General features: G+C 27.0%; 1 protein-coding gene across 1 annotated transcript; it reads right to left on the reverse strand.

The window, feature by feature from the left end:
- Nucleotides 1-330: 330 nt before the first annotated feature.
- LOC114128470 (protein MCM10 homolog) lies at nucleotides 331-4,529 on the reverse strand. Its single transcript, XM_027992984.2, has 5 exons — nucleotides 3,584-4,529; nucleotides 3,097-3,474; nucleotides 2,898-3,035; nucleotides 1,633-1,892; nucleotides 331-1,563 (listed from the first exon to the last, which is right to left on the reverse strand). The coding sequence occupies exons 1-5, from the start codon at nucleotides 3,684-3,686 to the stop codon at nucleotides 577-579; spliced, it is 1,866 nt and encodes a 621-aa protein (XP_027848785.2). The 5' UTR covers nucleotides 3,687-4,529; the 3' UTR covers nucleotides 331-576.
- Nucleotides 4,530-19,054: the final 14,525 nt, after the last annotated feature.

The following is a 19,054-nucleotide window of genomic DNA, read 5'->3' on the forward strand; positions in this document are numbered from 1 at the left end:
TTTTAAATTTCCAAAATTAATATGCAAAAAATAAGTAAAAATATTTAACTCTTTAGAAAAAAACCATATAAGATTTAGATTAATGTGATTATAAACTCATAACAATATTAGTTATTTATTTTATAATATACATGAAATAACCAATAGTATAATATTATATACTTGGTATCTCAACTTATAATTTTTTATATTAATAATAGTTTTATGTGTATTACATAGTAATAAACTAATTTGAGTATAACATACTCAGATAATGGAAATGCATTAAATTTAATACTGACATTTAAATTTTCACAGGTAAAAACAATATTACTAGTTGCCAAAACAATATAAATAAAAAATAATACATATATATTTATTACAGTTTTTTTAATGTTATAATTCTAGTAATAATTCATTATTAGTTAGTATGAGTATAAATATATTTCATGTAGGCATACAATTAAACAAATATATTAAAGAATATTATAGTCTATATAAATTATTTTAAATATTTTATATTACTCAAAATCATGAAATAACTTCTATATTAAACAATACATTTGCAAAGGAAGTATGAACTTATTTTATAATCAATCAATCTTCTTCTGCCACCATTAAACTCATGCTAAGTTTAGGTTGCATAGAGCTTAAGAATGTTTGTTCGTCTCCACGAATACTTAAATTAGTTTCTTCAACTTTTTTGTAATTCATCATAGGAGCTCGTTCCCATTTTGAACCATTGCAATTTTTACATGAAATCAAAGGGAACATTGTCAAACAAGTAATTCTTGAGTTGCAATCATTACATTTGAAAAACCTTTTAGTAGCATCTAGTACACGCAGCATATGTTTTTCAGTTTTACACCATTCAGATGCTGAAAACCAAGTATATTTGCACACTAGACAACGTACAGCTTTGCATGGCACCTTATATGTGTTCATCATTTTATATTCCATTTTTTCTTTTTTATCCATTTGATCAAAATATTTTTCTTCAGCTTCTTGCTGAGCTGTATCAATAAGATCTTGGTTCTGAGATGTAGCTTTCATTAGTTCCAAAAATATTGGTGAAACTTTTTCTTTGATAGCAACTTTCTTTTTTTGTTCTATATCTAAAACAATATCTTCAGGCAATTTTCTTTTTTTACCAACATCCTTACTTTTTTCAAATAAATTTGGATTTTCTTTTTGAATCGGTCCATGTGATTTAATCCAGTTTAATGCATTTACTTTAGCACACTTTGGATGCATAGATCTAAAATTTTTAAGATTAGCTGAGCTACCTAATATTTCTTTAAAAGTACACATTTTTTGAGCTTCTTTATGATCAATATTTTTTTTTCCGGACCCACTTAGTTCATTGGTTTTTATATCATTAACAAAGTCTTTAATAGCACTAGCTCGACGATTAGCAATAGTTGTACGAGGTGTGGTATGAGATTCAATTGGGCTTAATGCAGGCTTTTTAGCCGGATTCAATCGTTGAAGTTTAACTTGGTCTTCTTTCATCAATTTTGAATGATTAGATTTAGTAGATACAAAACTTTGACCACCATAAAACACCTCATTTTTGCCTAATACCTACAATATTAATAACAAATTATAAATTAAACTATTAAATGTTTAAATATTAAGTAAAATTAGTTTTACTTTATCTCGTAAGCTGTTGGCAGCTGTTGGTCTAGAATTTCCAATATTTGCTCTTTGACTACAATGCTTGATATATTCTCTTTTTACATGAAATGAACAAACATCACAGTTATTAATGTTTACAAACATATCACACTTATCTCCATTTTTCTTAATTCCTTTACAAGTTCCATAATCTTTGGATCTGCCCCACAACATCACTTGGTCCCCACTATTTATGGATAATACTACTTCATCTTTCTTCTCTTTACCATCCAATTCTATTTAAGAAAATAAAAAATATTATTTTTTAGTTAATCAGTAGGACATGAAAGTTATAAAACCTAAAATAGATCAAATATATATTCATATTATGTAATTATTCATTAAAATCTAAAATATGTTTTATTCAAATTCTAAAAATATTTAATAAATTTAATAATTATTATTTATTAACATATTCACAGGATTAAAAAAATAGATAATAATATTTTTTAGATGTCACAAAATGTATTTATATTTTGCTAGACTGAAATAACAAGGATTTTCTTATCTGACAGAAGCTTAAGTTAACAGTTGCAACAAATGTATTAAGTAAATTAAAAAGAAAAAGCTGATGTGTGAAAAACGTAATATTAGTTTTTGAACTGAAAAAATATTATTGATACTAAAATAGTAATTAATAAAAGTATGTTTTTTACTTTTTAAGTATTTGTGAATTTTATACTATAATTAAATACTATTTACTTTTTATAAAGTGTATGGAAAAATATTATACCCATATACATGGTTTATAGATAAATACACAGATACAATTATTATCTTAATACCCTATCTTTGAGGACTTTAGTACATTAATCTAGACAGGTAATCTTTTATTTCTTCTCTATGAATAATAATAATTCATAATTGCTTAATATTGAATAGATATTATGCAGGGCATAGCAGATAACTTAACTCATGAAAAAATGCCAACAAATTGTGAATTCTTTTGTTAAAATAATTTGGTTCATCCATTGTTTAGCAAATATCCACGGGGGCGGAGCATGTGGGTGACAGTGTAATATACAAGTAAAATATAGAAATACATGCTGTCTACTCTATTTGTATGTATTTACTTAAGGATTACAACATGCAACAATAAATTATATTATCAAGACAAAAAAAAAGGTATACCTAATAAATATAACTGACGATAATAAATTTAACAATTTTATAATAGGTATAGTATACATTTTGTTTATTACCTGATTAGTTAAAATAGTCAGTAGTCAATTAAGTCTCACCTTTTGCATTCAGTATTCCAACAACAAATCCTATGTCTGTTTTCCACAAGTCAGCATGTGAACGGCCAAATAAAAATATTGTAACAGTACTCATACCTGCTTTTAAGTCACTTATCTTCCATATGCTAAAAGTAGAACCTAGAATATAAAGTATTTGGAAAACGATTTAAATAATTACACTAAAAAAGGCAATAAATACCTTTTTGAGAAGTCTTGGGAAGAGATTTGTTTACCAAAACGCCAGCTACAACCCAATCAGAACTGTCTGCAGACTTAAGATGTTTTTTCACTTGGCTGACGGGTACCGGTATTTTTCCAATCATTCTATCTTGAATTGTCTGAGATGACAATAATGGATTGATCATACATAAGCCAAACACAGGATCTGCTGTAGGATCAAAACCAAATTTTGGTATTTTGGGCATGGACTTCTTTTTTGGTTCACATTTAACTACCACTTCGTCTAAATCAACAATTTTCGACTTCATAGATTTGAAAAAGTCACTAAATGTTCCAGTTGCATTTCCAGATTTCTCAGTTAGTTGACTACCATTCTCAATATTGTCTTTTATTACATCTACAGATATAAAAAAGAATGATACACGAGATTCACAAAGAACATAGTATATTCCTATACTGTTTCAAATAAGAATCTAAAAAACCAATAAGCAAAAAAATGCACTTACCCTCTTTAGAGTTTATGATTTTTTGGGTCGTTTCCGGATAATTTTCAACTTCAGCATCTAGGAACAAAGCCAACGCTTTTAGATCTTCGTCGCCGGAATTCATAATTTCGAACGGTAGACTAATTAATTACTACTAATTACTGTTTGACGAAGAAAATATGTAAGTTCAACGTTACTGTTTGTTTCCAATGTTAGTGAAAGTTATAAAAACATGTATTATTTATTTATTTATTTTATTTTACTTGTTAATGTAATTATTATAATGTTATTATTCATTACCAATTACCATTATTTATCGAAAGTAGTTTGATAATAAATTGATATGTGCGTTTTACGTATTCATGTACTCGTGTATCTACTTTGTGTAATTTTGGCGGTAAATGTAATTGATAGTAGGCAAATTAATATTATGATAATAAAATGACCGCAACACCATCTATCCCAGAGTTGATGGTGGGGCGTTCAAACATTACTATGTTTAGCGTCTAGCCTATGACACGTTGCCATCATCACCAATTGTTAAAAACAGAACATTATAAAACCGCTAAATCAAGAAACACAAAATACGTCATTCCTTACGATTAGAAATACTTCGCAATATCCGGCCTCAGTATAAACAAGTAAAAATATAAAATAAAATATTAATTAAGTAAGTTAATTTCAAGAACAAAAAATCATTTAGTAGGTATTATACAAAATGCATTCGAACCATAATATCCATTAAAAGTCTATAACATCACACTTATTTATTAAGTTATAAATTTAATTCAAAGGTAGGTGCTGGATAAGTTGCATGCAATTATACGCTAATAAATTACTAATGATTAGAAAGTATCTGTTTACTTAACCTATTTACTTACACTGTTCAACTAAATCTTTTTTAAAAATTTTTTTTTATGATGTTTGAATCATGTTCAATCCAATCATAGCACACAGAGCTATTAAGTATTAACAATTTACAATCTAATATAAAATACACAATTAATAATAGAGTGATTAAGTCTAAAAAAAGAAGGACAAGTGGTTATCTACTGTACAGTAGATGAAGAGTTTAAAATGGGTTACTGTAATAGTATAATACTATAATGGATGAATTCAAAAATTCATCAACGTATACGAAAAATGATTCTGAGAGTTCTCAATTTAGAGACGAATAGCCTGATGGCCTTTATTTCATGTATTTTTGATATTATTATAGGTAAACGTAATTTATTTTATTATTAGTATTTACATTGGGTTAATTTTTGTCGAAAACATACGTAAGTATGTACATACCTACATATGTGTGATATTTATTATATTATTAATATTGAATTATTATAATAGTAAAAACTATGTGTATAATAATTTATACTTAAATTATATCTATTATTGTTATCTATATTTTAGTTTATAACATTTTACCGTTAAAAGTCTGAATATTTAGATTCATGGTATAAACTATGAACAGCTAATTGGTATAATGTGAAATAGGTAGCTTAAAATTAATCCACATATTTTTTAAGTTTTATATAGCTAGATGCGTACTTAAAAATGATGGCATGTATAAGTACCTACTTACCTAAATAAATGTAAATTTAGATTTTTTAAATTTAAACCAAATTCATACTTTTTAAGATTTGATTAATAACTCGAAATTTTTAGTTCATTGATTTTTTTTTTTGATTTTCTAATAACTTTGAGTTATAGAGAAGTAATTGTACATTTGTACATATTAAAGTTACTTGTAAGTTCCTACGAATAATATTTTTGTATTATAAATTATAACATTGTTATTCTTCATTCACATTTGTAATTTTATCCAAATTTTAAATTCAAATAATTGTATATAAAAAAATGTGTTTTGTTTTAGGTTTGCTAAAATCTTATCAATTTTTAACCATACAATAATTTACAATTGTTCGTGATTTTGAAAATTTTTGCTAATATCCTTGCATTAAAGGCTTATAAAAATAATTGTTATTATATTCTAGGGGTGGAGGTATTTTAATTGGAACATAAATAATTTATGAAGAACCAACATTGCATTACATTTTCAAGTAATTTTTAAAAAACATTTTTAAATACCGTAAAACCGCAATGAACTAAGTCACCATATCGGTTATCGGCGTATACAATATACATACATACATGTACAGTCGTACATATGAAAAAAACGATGTTTATTATTATATTATTACCTATCTTATTAATAATTATTATATAAAATGGTCTCATTAAAAACATTTGGTACCCACCTATCTACAAAAACCAAAGTTCACGCGGATATGTCAGTGGCCAGTGCGTAATATTTCCAATACCGTTGATAAAAACAGCGGACGTGATCTTAATAAATTGTTTTATTATTATTTATGATAATCTCTGCATTATAGCGAGCTATCGTGATCGCGTAAAGAAATTTAATTTATATAATTGTCGAGACAAGACGTGCTCTGTTTTATAAAGAGCAACAAGTAATAGTCATAATATAAGTTAATTATTATTGTTTCTTTTTTTCTTTCTATTGTACTTGCAAGTTGCCACTTTGCATTTATAGCAAATTATAATTAAAGTGATATAAATCTCGATTTATTATTTTATATTGTATTAATGTATTAAAGCTAATTGGTAGCGAATGGCCAGCAGCGCACCGACTAATCTATGAGTTACCTGTATTATTTATTATTTTATTATCCGGTTGTATACCAAACTACAAATATTATTTTATTTATTTGTTTTAAACGTTGTGAATAATTATTCTCTTAATTATCATTCAATATTATAAGCTTATTACAATCAGTAACCATTTAGGTGCCGTTTTATTACTTTTAGTTGTTGAGCCAGAGGGGTCGTAATAGATTACTATTTTGTTAATTTGTTTATACCAATTTGTATAACACATTATTATTTATATTATTTTAATACATAATATTATTACTTACATTATAGTTATTACACTGATACCTAGATTATTCTACATAATTTTTACACATTATCACCACACAATTTTATGTTTGTTCAGTCGGTACTCGGTATAGATATTTATATATTATATACATATTATACCTACACAATACGCACATATATTATAGGCGTAACACACGATATAGAGCATAGGTGACTAGGCGCATGGACTAAATAAATATAGAATGTTCCTGGCGAGAGCAATAATTGAAAAAAATGTGGATAATCCAAAAATGTCTAATGTTTATGAATAGTTAAAATGTTAAATAAGAATCAATATTTTTTGAAAATGTCATTACTAGAAATAAACAATCTGTACAATACGTTTATGTAGTAAAAGAAATAACATGACTTGAGGTATTGAATAAAAAACTACCCATTGACGACACTGCGTGATTAATTATGCATTAATAATTATTTATTTATTTATTGTTGAGAGGTTGAAATTATAATGTAAATATAAAGTTTGGTATATATTTTAGGTTGCTAATTTATTGTAAGAGGTCACAAAACCATTTCCTTTTTAGTCTGCGTCTTGGATTTCCTGGGAGTGTTAGAGAGAAGAGAGGTTTTTAATAAGAGGATTTTGATGGGATAGAGCTGACCAAAGTCGCTTGTGGAAGCGCAAGTGATATAATTATTTGGCAAATATTTTTAATAACTATATTTATTATTATTTTTTTGAGTTATATAATGAAAAACCAAATTTGTTACTGGTTTTGAGTAACAATTTTCGTTTTTTCTTAATTTTTTGTTTGATTTACCAGATTATTTATAAAAACACTGCCGCACTGGTCATTTTCACCTTCTAAAAGTACAAATTAAATCCGATTTGCTATCTGAAATCATATTGTAATACCGCATTACATTGATCACTCCGTTTAGAATTTAAAAGTATATGAATGTACTTATATCTATATTTTACCATTTTTTAACGAAATATTTATTAGGATAATATTTTAGGTTTTTTTTTTAAAAAGTACCTATATTAACTATTAACATCACAATTTAAAATTTTAAGTACCTATTTAAAAATTCGCTCTCTGAATTCATTTGCCACTTCATATATTTCGAATAATAATAATATTTTTGAAATGAGATTTCAATACTTTTATTATAATAGAAAATCACAAATCATAATAACTTTTTGTTTACCTATACTTGAGAGGACGTTTTATCTGCATGTGTTGTCTCTGTCTTACAAATGTGTAGGGTTAGGTTAAATATTAATAAATCTACTTATATTTGTTTCTTATTACAGTCCATTAAAAGTTAATAAAAGAGCAACATTTTACTTGCATGTTATCGGATTTGTAGAGGAGAATGTAATTTGTGCTTGAGAGAATAGTTAAGTTATATGTTTATTTTAAATCGAGTTACCTATATACATTTTAAATTAAAATTATTCAAGTAGGAAAATATGAAAAAAAAGCTTTTCGAACGAGCGCAGTTCATATTCTCTTCAAAATTAATTAGATTTTATCTAAGTTTCCTTTAATTTTAATTATAAATGAGTTGTAATATGAATCTAGTACGTAATGTTATACGTGTGCCGCGGCCGTGTGCAATACAGAAAAACCACATGTAAGTACAAATTTCTTTAAAATTTAGTGTAAAAAAAAATAAAATATTTGTTTTTTAAATATCTGAGAAAGCCAAATAAAATTGCTAATTTATGCTCAATTTTAAATATTGAAACTTAATTATTTATGTTGAGTATTTAAATAGTTCGTTAGATTTTAACGGTTTCGTAAGTACATATAAAATATAATACTTCGCAATGAAGAAAAAGTATTATGGAAGATAATTTTTTCAGTCATACTCATATTAATCGTATTTATTGTAGTTCTTTTTATATTTTTGAACTATGAACACGAATAATAATAGTAGATAATTCGATTTTTTTGTTTTTTATACGGATTCAAAAATGAAAATACTTGGGTGTCTTAAGTATTTATAATAAGGAGCAGAAAATGTACAAATAAAAAATAATACGATGTTTTAATTTAATTTTGTTGAGACTAGAAATAATAATAATGGGGTACGGTATAGTGTAGTATTTGGCTGTTATCATTAAATAGTAGACGTGGATCCAGAAGGGTGTGCTAGGGTGCTATAGCATCCCCTTTGGGATGTTGATTCCTGGAAAAACTCTACATAAAATGCATTTTTCAGTAGGCTGGGTACATTTTTAAACAAGATTGGTACCAAAAAAAAAAAAAAAAAATTGAGGAATAATTTTACTAATAATTGATAACCAGATGTAAACTCAAAGAAAATTGATTTTAAAATTAACGGTAACACTATTATGAAATATTAAATAGTGTTTATCACTAACGGTATATTTTATATTAAATTATTACATTAACGATTAACACTTATAACAATTTTCAATCAGGTAAATGTTGAACCATTAAATAATAATGCACTCAGAATTGTTTTAAAATCAGAACATACAAGCTCTACATGCAGATATTTCTGCTTCGGTAATAATAACTAATATTGTATTTTAATTCTATAGTACTGATTAATTAAATATACATAAATATAATTTAAGTATTAATTGTTACATAATTTAGTAATTTTTCATTTTTTCTTATGTTAGTACTTTTGCTTTTGATATTGGGTATGAATTCGTGAAAATGAAACTGCTAAATTGCTTCTGTTCATATGAATGATAAAAATTATAGTATTCATAGCATGTGATAATATTTATTTTTTTTAAATATAGAAATTTGTTTTAGATGTGTTTTCAAAGTTTCCACTCATGTTTATCTTTTTGAATATTAAACACTAAAGCACATTAATTTTGAGGATTAAAAAGAGTCTTGCCTTCAGGATGGATTGGATGGAATATACAGAATATGATACACTAACCTTAGCACCCCTTCTAAAAAATCCTAGATCCATCGTCTAGTCATATAATCATCTATATCAAATAATAATTACCCAACGTTTGCAATCGCTATATTAAAAATAATAATTGGAAATTTGTGCGCAATTAGTATGTTATTTTTTTAGGTTTTTTCCGTAACTCACATGGTTTTTAATACTTTGTCCACAACTAGTAAACCCTGGCAATATTGCGAGTAAATAGTACATTGGTCAAGACAGTGAAGTCATCATGTCTCATACAAAGAACACGTCATACGTACGAAAAACATGTTAGGTTAGGTTAGGTTAACCTACCAAGTAATGTGCAAACAGTCCGGTCTCCATGTTGTAATGCCACAAAAAAAAAGGTTAGGTTAACCTAACCTAACATGTTCTGTTCCAAAAGCCTGCGGTACTATACCTTACACTTTTACAGTTACAAACATAAGTAAACGTACAAAGCCAACAACTAGTGACCTGAGTTTTCAAAGTCTAATTAATACTTTAAATAATACTTTTTAAGTATTGCAATTTAATACTTAGTTTTATTTTAGGCGAAACTATACAATTTAATTATACTAGATAGCCGATAGATATTTATATATATAGGTATTAAGGAATTTGTATGATTTTACTTAAATCACCAAGTATACCAATAATAATAATTATCGTTGTTTAATGGTTTTTGGACTCAGACTATCCGCGCAGAGTGTAAATTGTACAAACTTTGCCTTTTGTATGGGCTCGCTAACTAATTAACTATAAATTGAGTAAATTAACTAAAATTAGAAAAATAAACAAATAAATAATTGAACTGTACAGGATATAATTTAGTAAGTAATTGGTCACATATATCACATTTGTTTCGGAGATTATTTGCTCTGAACGCAATAATATGAAGAAAATTACAACTCGATAACTTGAATACTATTCACATAGTTGGGTAGTTGTAGGAAAGCATACGCTCGCAGTGCTCACACATATTACAATGTCAGAAAATATAATTTTATGATTCGTTTATGAATAATGTAAATATTATATATTTATCGTCCATGTTAAGAAATGGAAAAAAGAATAGAAGAAAAAATACTGTTAATAAATAATAATGCTTATAACATTATATGTGTATACAATGTATATATTATAAAACATATATTTTATGTCCCGTACCGTCTTTTTTAGACTTTGTATAGTTGTTCCTTTATAACGACTGGCTGCAAGATGAGATGAGGGCGAGAATGGGTAAATAAAGAGAAAAAAACCAAAATGCCTCGCTATAATTTTATATATACACGTATCGTAAGCCATCCTACTACGCAAGCGTAGTTTCTCGAACGATGAGATAGAGAACGTGAGAGTATAGTGAGAAAGACAGAAAGAAAAACATGTGGGGTAGGTGTGAGTGGCGGAAACGGAGAACGACCTATAATGATAAGAAAACCCCGGGAAAATTTCACATTTGCATTAGCCAACGGTCGTATATATTTTTTTACTTCTATTTTCTCATCGTTCTTGCTGGGACACCCCGTCGCCTCCACCCTCACATACACCACGTGTACACTTACACCCTTTATGCATACACACTGCCTACTTCCACCCTCGAATTCAGACACGTACACATACACAATCGTATATGCATTATATACATAAACGTGTACACACACACGATCTCGATGACGACAACGACTTCACCGTCGCCACCATCAACATTTACTTCGCACAACCCTCGCAGTATCGCTGGGCCAGCCATATTTTGCAGTTCTCTCTCTATCTCTCTCTCTCTCTATTCCTCTCTCACTTTCTCTTTTCTCTTCCTTTTTCCTTCTCTTTTCCTTTTTTCTTTTTCCCTTCTCACGCCCATCGTACGTCATGTAAACTTATATAATGTATATAATGTATATTATATGTATAGGTATATCATATATTCGAATATGTACGTATATAATATAATACGCACACGCACCCGCACGAGCTTTTTTTCCATCGTGAGTTCGCGTTATCGATCAAACCTTCTCCGTCGCTGCCACCACCGCCGAGGACTCGACACGCGTGGTCCGCCTTTTTACTCCCAAACAATGGCAAACTGCGCTGTTGAATGTATATATAATATGTGTGTATTATATAAACCAAGAGGAGCTGACCGGGAGTTTTTTTATTGACGAAAACGGTTTACACTTTACGTGCCCTGTACTGGTAACTATATCACCACCGACAGGTTTTCTGTATCGATAAGTGGTGGTTGCTGGTCTTCTATTCTTCAACAAGAAAACTTACTACCTATTTCAATATACAGGGAAAGGGAATATTGGGGAATAGATCCTAGTTATTTATTTTTTTTACTATAAGTATAATATTGTTTTATATATTTGAGGTGAATAGGTAATATAAGATAATATTATACTTAATTATAATATTGATAATATATAATATAATATAGAGTGAGGGTATAATATGTATTAATAGGTATGTATGTTATAAATCATAAGTAATAAAATAATAACAAAATAAATATTGTAATAGATATAAATATATAAAATGTATAGGTTAGGTTACATTATGTAAAAAAAAAAAAATATGTATATCCGTTCGACGTTTTAAATAATTCCAATTATTCAACAAAATACAGATGAGTATGATGTCAGTTAAACTAAAACACTAAAATACAAGTTATTTTTTATACTGATCATTGCATTACTTTACTTTTATTCCAGTATAAATAGTATAATTCGTTATTCACTATTATACTTATTACTTACTCACTTACTTATACGGTTTTCATTAATTTATGGCTATGTTTGATGTTCGAGAGTTATAGTCTCTTTTACCCACTTACTCTTACCGTGCTTTTTTTTTAATTTTAAAATTAACCGGTTTAGTGGCTTATTATTGTTATTTGTACACAGTAGATCATATAAATATTTTATACTACTAACTTACTACATTTAAATTTATATATACTTTTAAATGTTTGCCAATCTAGGTATATTCCACCTTTAACAAATCCTAAATACGTTACTGTTATACATAAATATAATATATTATATTCATGAATTTGGTAGAAATATTGAATTTAAATTGTACACATCGAATGTATGTATTTTGAATGTTAACTCTGGTACAAAGGACTTTCTAATAAAAAAATTAAAGAGTTATAATATTATTTTTACTTGAAAAATATCTTAATGAGAAAATACTCTATAAATACATTTTGTTCATACGAATATTTTTATATGGTAAACTATAATAATCATCATGGACGGCCTGGATAAAAATTAAAAGTATATTGGTCAAATTAGAGGTACGACACTCTCTATCTTTCTGTGTTAAATAAATGGGCGACCTTGAGTGCAGCTGGCACGGCTATAGTATGTATGGACTATTAGTTATTTGTTCTTTGATCATATTAATATATTTTTGTAGTACCTGTAAAGAAATTAAGAACTACCTAATCATTTAAGAAATAATGTAACACAGCCGTTAAGTCAGTGAGAAATTTCAATATGTCAGGGCGTCAGGCCATCGAGAACCTCTCGATATATGGTCTTTGATAATCAGATATTATAATTGATTTTCCAAAGCGATTCTGTCCCGAGTAATTCACGTAGAAGAAACTAAAAAGTTCTTTCAGAACTTCAGAAGACATAAAAAGTCACGTTTAAACATTTTCAACGAATATTTGATTTGTTTATTATTAAAAAGGTATATTCATATCCATATTTAAAAATGTTTGGATTTATTTAAGTAGTTTGGTTTTGGTTCATATTATATTTTAGAGTGTTATAGGTTATGTTCTAGTGTTGTACTGTGTCACCAAAGTCGTGTCTCATACTGATTGTGATCACGATTCATGGTCTAAAGTTTTGAGTAATTTAATTTAATCTTATTTTGTAAAGTATACTTCTAGGTTTATTAATACCGTACAAAGTATACGCAGTATGAAACTCAAACAATAGATAGTATAAAGTGTTCGTTTATCGTACGATTTTGGTCTAAAAGGTAATCAATCTTTTTTCAATTTGGTCAGTGAAATCAGCCGAAAAAGAAAGGGTACGTTTTTTGTCAAATATGGTCATTCCCATAGCATTAGCTATCAATATAATCAAGTAATATATTAGATAGATATATATAGCTTTATACTAAAGCTGCAAGTGTGTGGTATATTATGTATTCGGTAATAATAAAATATATAAGAGAAAGTTGTATACTTCATTTAATTAATATATAAGTGCAAATTTATTTATCTAAATTGATCGATCAGAATAATGTATATCTAAAATCTTTGTTGAGTTTGTAATATGTACCTATATATAATATTATATGCTATATATTATATATATTATGCAATTGGTAGGTTTTAAGTTTGTTGACTTTGTTTTCATGTAACAAATTGTTTTAATAGATTCACTTAAAAAAAAGATTATTATAATAATATGTATATTGCATTGTATTAGTGTAATATTGTATGTGTATAATATTTCATGTTTTATTGTTTACATGCGTGTGCTTCTTAGAGCGTATACAGAATTTCCCTTTCCGGGTTGATATTATTTATTTTATATTATAATAAATCAAGTGGTGTTTGTATTACATATATTCTTTGAAATATCCTGTTCGGAGTTTTGAAAGGTAGTAAATATTATTATGGCATATAAAATCCGGTTTAATTGAAAGGATTTGTTAATTTTAAATGCGAAAAAAATTTAAAAACTCTCCCATCATATATTATATTGATCGCATACACTGCACATAATATTGCATGTATAAAAAACATTCAACTTGGAAAAAAAACCCACATCACGAAGGTGCAGGCAGAGAACCTGGAAGCAGCTGAAATATATTTTTTTTCGTTTATAATAATCTATGTGTACATATAAACGGGTGTGTGGGAAACAAAAAAAAATTATTATAAACAATGCACAAAATTGAATCGGACGATGAGTTCTTTTAACTCCCCATATCACGAGTTTTTCTCTCGCGGATGAATAGGACAGTGCGTCTCTCGTCCTGACTGGAACGTACCATGTATATAATATACATATATATATATTATATGAATATAACACGTTCAAAAAAATAAATGATATTTTTTATACCTATAGTTTTGTTTGGACAATATATAGTATGTAAAATAGCTGAGCACTTTATGTTGTCAACGGTCCTACAGATAAATAATACGCGAGACGTCGAGGTTTGAATAATTATGATGACAGGAGAGGATAGGGTGAGGAACAATAGGTTTATCGTATACATTATATATATATAGCGTGTAATACACAGTATTATATTATTATATTATTATAATATTATTATAAATGTTCAACTGGGACAGAGGAAAACAATTGTATTTAAAATAAATTCATTATCCGGCGACCGTATAATACAATATACTGTTTAAGTATATCGTAGATAGGTATTCGTATATCCATCAAAATAAAGAAAAAAAAGTCTTAATTCCTCAACGGTTGACTAAATATTGTTTTAGTAGGTATACCTTCTACATAATATTTTGTGTATCAGATCAAATATCGTTTCAATATAATACTCATTTGTACGATAATTTTTTTTGAGTTTTAATAAAACACGACATGTTATTAAGATTTAATCACTGTTAAAGAAATTATTATTTAGACTTTAATAAAAAATAAAATTGCTAGGTACTTAAAAAAAAATTATGTATATATATATATATATTTTAGATTTTTAAAATACTATTATAATTATTTTATTTTTATATTATTTGATGTTTTATAACTTTTAATTTTTAAACTAAAAACACAATCAAAACTCAACGGCGGATCAAGAGAGGGATGTTTAATACTTGGGTACTATAGCACAACCTTTGAATCATATGCTGATCGTTACTTATTAATTAATTAATTTTTTGTTTTGTAAGAAGTTTTTTGTAGAAATAATATCATTTACAATTACAATTATTGTCGAAGGCTGAATTTATTATAACCAACAACATCGATAATACTATAATATTAAAGTTATTTATTGTTATATCAGATAATTATATAACTTAAAACTCAATGTTGATGTATACTTCAGCAGAATAGGAGCTTGATATATATAGTTTAAATATTTTAAGAATTTTATTGTCTATATGCGCTTGAAATTTGTATTCAAATCTACGGTTTTAAAAAATGAATATGATTTTAGGCTAAACTTTTTTAAGATATCAGTAAGAACGACTTATAAGGAATCTTGTATTATATTTTAAAATTTTAGGTATTAATATGTAAAACTGTAAGAGTTTGGTTAGAAAAAGTAATAAAGATAAGATAGCTAAAAATCAAATTTTATATAAAATAAATCGTATGTTCATTTATACTATGCACCTAATAAATATTAAATTATTATTAATTTATTTTATTTCATTATTTATATTTTAGTCAATTAAGAAGCGGGTGATAACAAAAAAAAAAAAAAAAAATTGCCAAAACAATTACATAAACATTCGTAAGTAGTTCATTATTTCGATAAACTATATTTTAAAATATTAAATTTTTATTCAATCCCCAAAATAAGATCTTTTTCATAGTTGTAAGACAGTCTTCAATCACCACTACAGCTTTCATTCGCTATCGTCATTTTTTCTGTCTTCGGTAGATTCCAAACTTATTAGTTGCTAGTGCCATTAATTCTCATTTATAGAACCATCGACTCTGCGTCCCCGCTTGTCACCTACAACTTTTCCACTTTATCGCGTCTGCTAACAAAATGATGCCCATAGAAGGGACTCGGTTCGTATATTATATCAATAGTGGTATTATAGGTATCTATATATTTCGACTTGCATACTTTTTGCATCCACTCGTCTCAACTTATACACACCCTCAGTATACGCTTAGCCGAAACACGCCATACGCATTTCTCCACTCCCTCAACACCCCTTCCCATCATCACATCTGTATCTACCTCCCCTACTTACTCAATGGCCGTCGCACTTTCCCCAGCACTAATGGCGCCCTGGTAGATCTCATAAATATTTCCATTAAACTGAGTGAAATTGGTTTTTTCGCAATAACGCCAGAACCGCGTGCTCGTATATATTTTATATATTTATTTATTATACACGAACGAAATGCAAGACGAGATGCGATAGTCGTATATATAACGACGCGGGATATGCATTCAAAATGAGATGCAGACGGAGGGAAAGATAAAAAAAAAATCGAAAGCATTGTACACGGTGGTTATATTATTATCGCCGACCGTTCTAAATCTACCCTCGTATACTTTAATTGTGGTTTGGTAAGGCGAGATGGAGAGATGGTTTTTGGCGTTTAACGCAGGCAAAGGTTCTATGTATATTAATATTTATTATTTAATATATTATTTATACATTTTGAATGTGATCGTGAAAAATTAGATTAGTAGTGCATGGCGTTGGAATAGTGAGTTAGGTATAAACTTTGAAAATGTTCTTGGTATATTTTCCTTTTGCAAGCGTAAAATAATATTTTTGTTTGGTATAGAAGTATAATAATAGTTATACAAGATATATAATATGTATGGAAACAGAATTTTTTCTTTTTCTCTATAACGAACATTTTTTAATTCTAATTTTTGATATTAATAAGAATATTATAAAACGCATATTTAAATATAATATTTTTTAAAATACCACCATTATTATTTTACACACTGATGGAATCAACTTTTTATTTTGAAATGGTAATATCAGTTTTTTTACATGCTCTAAAAAAATTGAAAAAAAAAATTATTTTAATAGTTACAATTTTAGTTTATTTCGAAAATTTTTTGAAATATCTTCAACTAGCCAAAAAGTAATAGCCGAATACAAATGAGAATTCAAAGATGTTATTAAATATTTTAAACTTCATTCAAAAAACTCCTGGCTTAAAAATTATTTTAACTTTAATTTTTTGATATAAAAATTAAAAAGTGGTTAAAATTATATTTGTATTACGCTTACAAGAAATGTATTCGTAAAAACCAAACAAAGTGTTATTTGTTGGAGGTGCTATTGTTCATTTGTATAATATCTTACTATGTCAGTTAATTGATTTTATGATACTTATCATAAACATTCTACTGTCTAATTAGTAGACGGTTTATTACGTATTATGTACCGGTTACAATATTTGTAATAAATAATAATAATAATAATAATAATAATAATAAGTGTCAAATATTATTACTTCCAGTGGAGAAACTACGATTATTGAGGTCTGTGTGGTTATAATTTTTTTGGAGTCCATATATATTATATCTATAATCCAATTTTCTAAACATTGAGTTGTTTATTAGTATACAATAAATAAATTGATATTTATAGTAAATTAATAATTTATCGAATTATAATAAATTACAATAAAAATTATTAATAATAATAATTTTGTATTTATAATGAAAATGATTTTTCTGCTATGACCTTGAGCAAATTTCTCTACCAACAAAGTACGATAAATTCAATTTTTTGAATGCTTATTTGGTATCGAAATCATCGCAAGACCACTAAGCAGTGTTTGGAACATGGTTCTTCTTAGATAATTTTTAATAAATTTAATTTTTGAGAATGTCCTTTCAGTATTTTCAACAGTCACTGGTAATGTAAGGAAACAAGTAAAATGCCCTTAATAAGTCAGGAAATACTATTATTGATATTATTTAGGTACTATTGTACTAAATAATAATACCTATTAATGTACTTTTCATAATATAGAAAACATAGGGACCTTTAAACTCTGTGATCAGATAAGATAGTTAGGTGACTCTTAAGACACGTCGAGGTATACAAAATAAAATTTTATTACTTATAAAAATATTTATTTCTGAAAAAAATTAAAAATATATAATAACCTAAATTTGAATAAAATAATATTATTATATTTAAAACTTAAATAATTACACGCAATACTTTGTGAGGATGGGGACGTAATGGAAAATATTACATATAGGTATATTGCAATATATTATTATATTATATGTATATAATATATTGTTATTTCTGTCAAATTCATTGAATTTAATGAAAAAAAAAAATCTATTTTAACAATAAAACCAACTCAGATAGAATGATAGCATAGGGAAATATTATAGTATACCAGCTACAGACTACGCTTCGAGTTACGGCGTGTAGCCACCACATGGCCGCATAACCGCGATAGGGCTTGACATTATATTCGTAATTCGTATAATGTATTTTTCACATTTATTAATAGTAGTCTAAATACTATCCTATCAGTACTTAACCAATAAAAAGATTATAATAAGGAATATTTTATTACTTTTGTTTTTTAATTCAATAACTAATCGCAAGCGAATAATTTTTTTGACAATAAATAAACCAATCAACATGAAATTGCAGGTGACTAATTTTACCATGATCAATTCAATATACGTATGTAATATAAATATCAATGTGACAGTTGTCAAGTAGGCCTTGCAGATTTTTGTTATTAATTTAATGAATAGTATTAATATTTTATTTATTTATTTGTTTGTTTAATAAGTATACGCTCAACAATATTAGTACAAATAAATATAATACAGTCGAGTTTCGACCACTCGAATTTCAAGGGAGGTAAAAATTAATTCAACTAAATATGTATTTTTCATGTTACAAATATTGTATTGAGTTATAAGAATTCCATAGGGACAAAAAGAAATTCGAGTTATCAAGGT

The sequence above is a fragment of the Aphis gossypii genome, chromosome 1, assembly GCF_020184175.1.
Source record: "Aphis gossypii isolate Hap1 chromosome 1, ASM2018417v2, whole genome shotgun sequence".
In the NCBI taxonomy this organism is placed as follows: Eukaryota; Metazoa; Arthropoda; class Insecta; order Hemiptera; family Aphididae; genus Aphis; species Aphis gossypii.

Bases quoted from the DNA above. Each gene is read 5' to 3' on its own strand.
- LOC114128470 (XM_027992984.2), bottom strand. From the start codon at position 3,686: ATGAATTCCGGCGACGAAGATCTAAAAGCGTTGGCTTTGTTCCTAGAT. The intron at 3,036-3,096 runs GTATTTATTGCC...TTTATATTCTAG, and splicing joins TCCCAAGACTTCTCAAAAAG to GTTCTACTTTTAGCATATGG. The intron at 1,564-1,632 runs GTAAAACTAATT...TTAATATTGTAG, and splicing joins CCAACAGCTTACGAGATAAA to GTATTAGGCAAAAATGAGGT.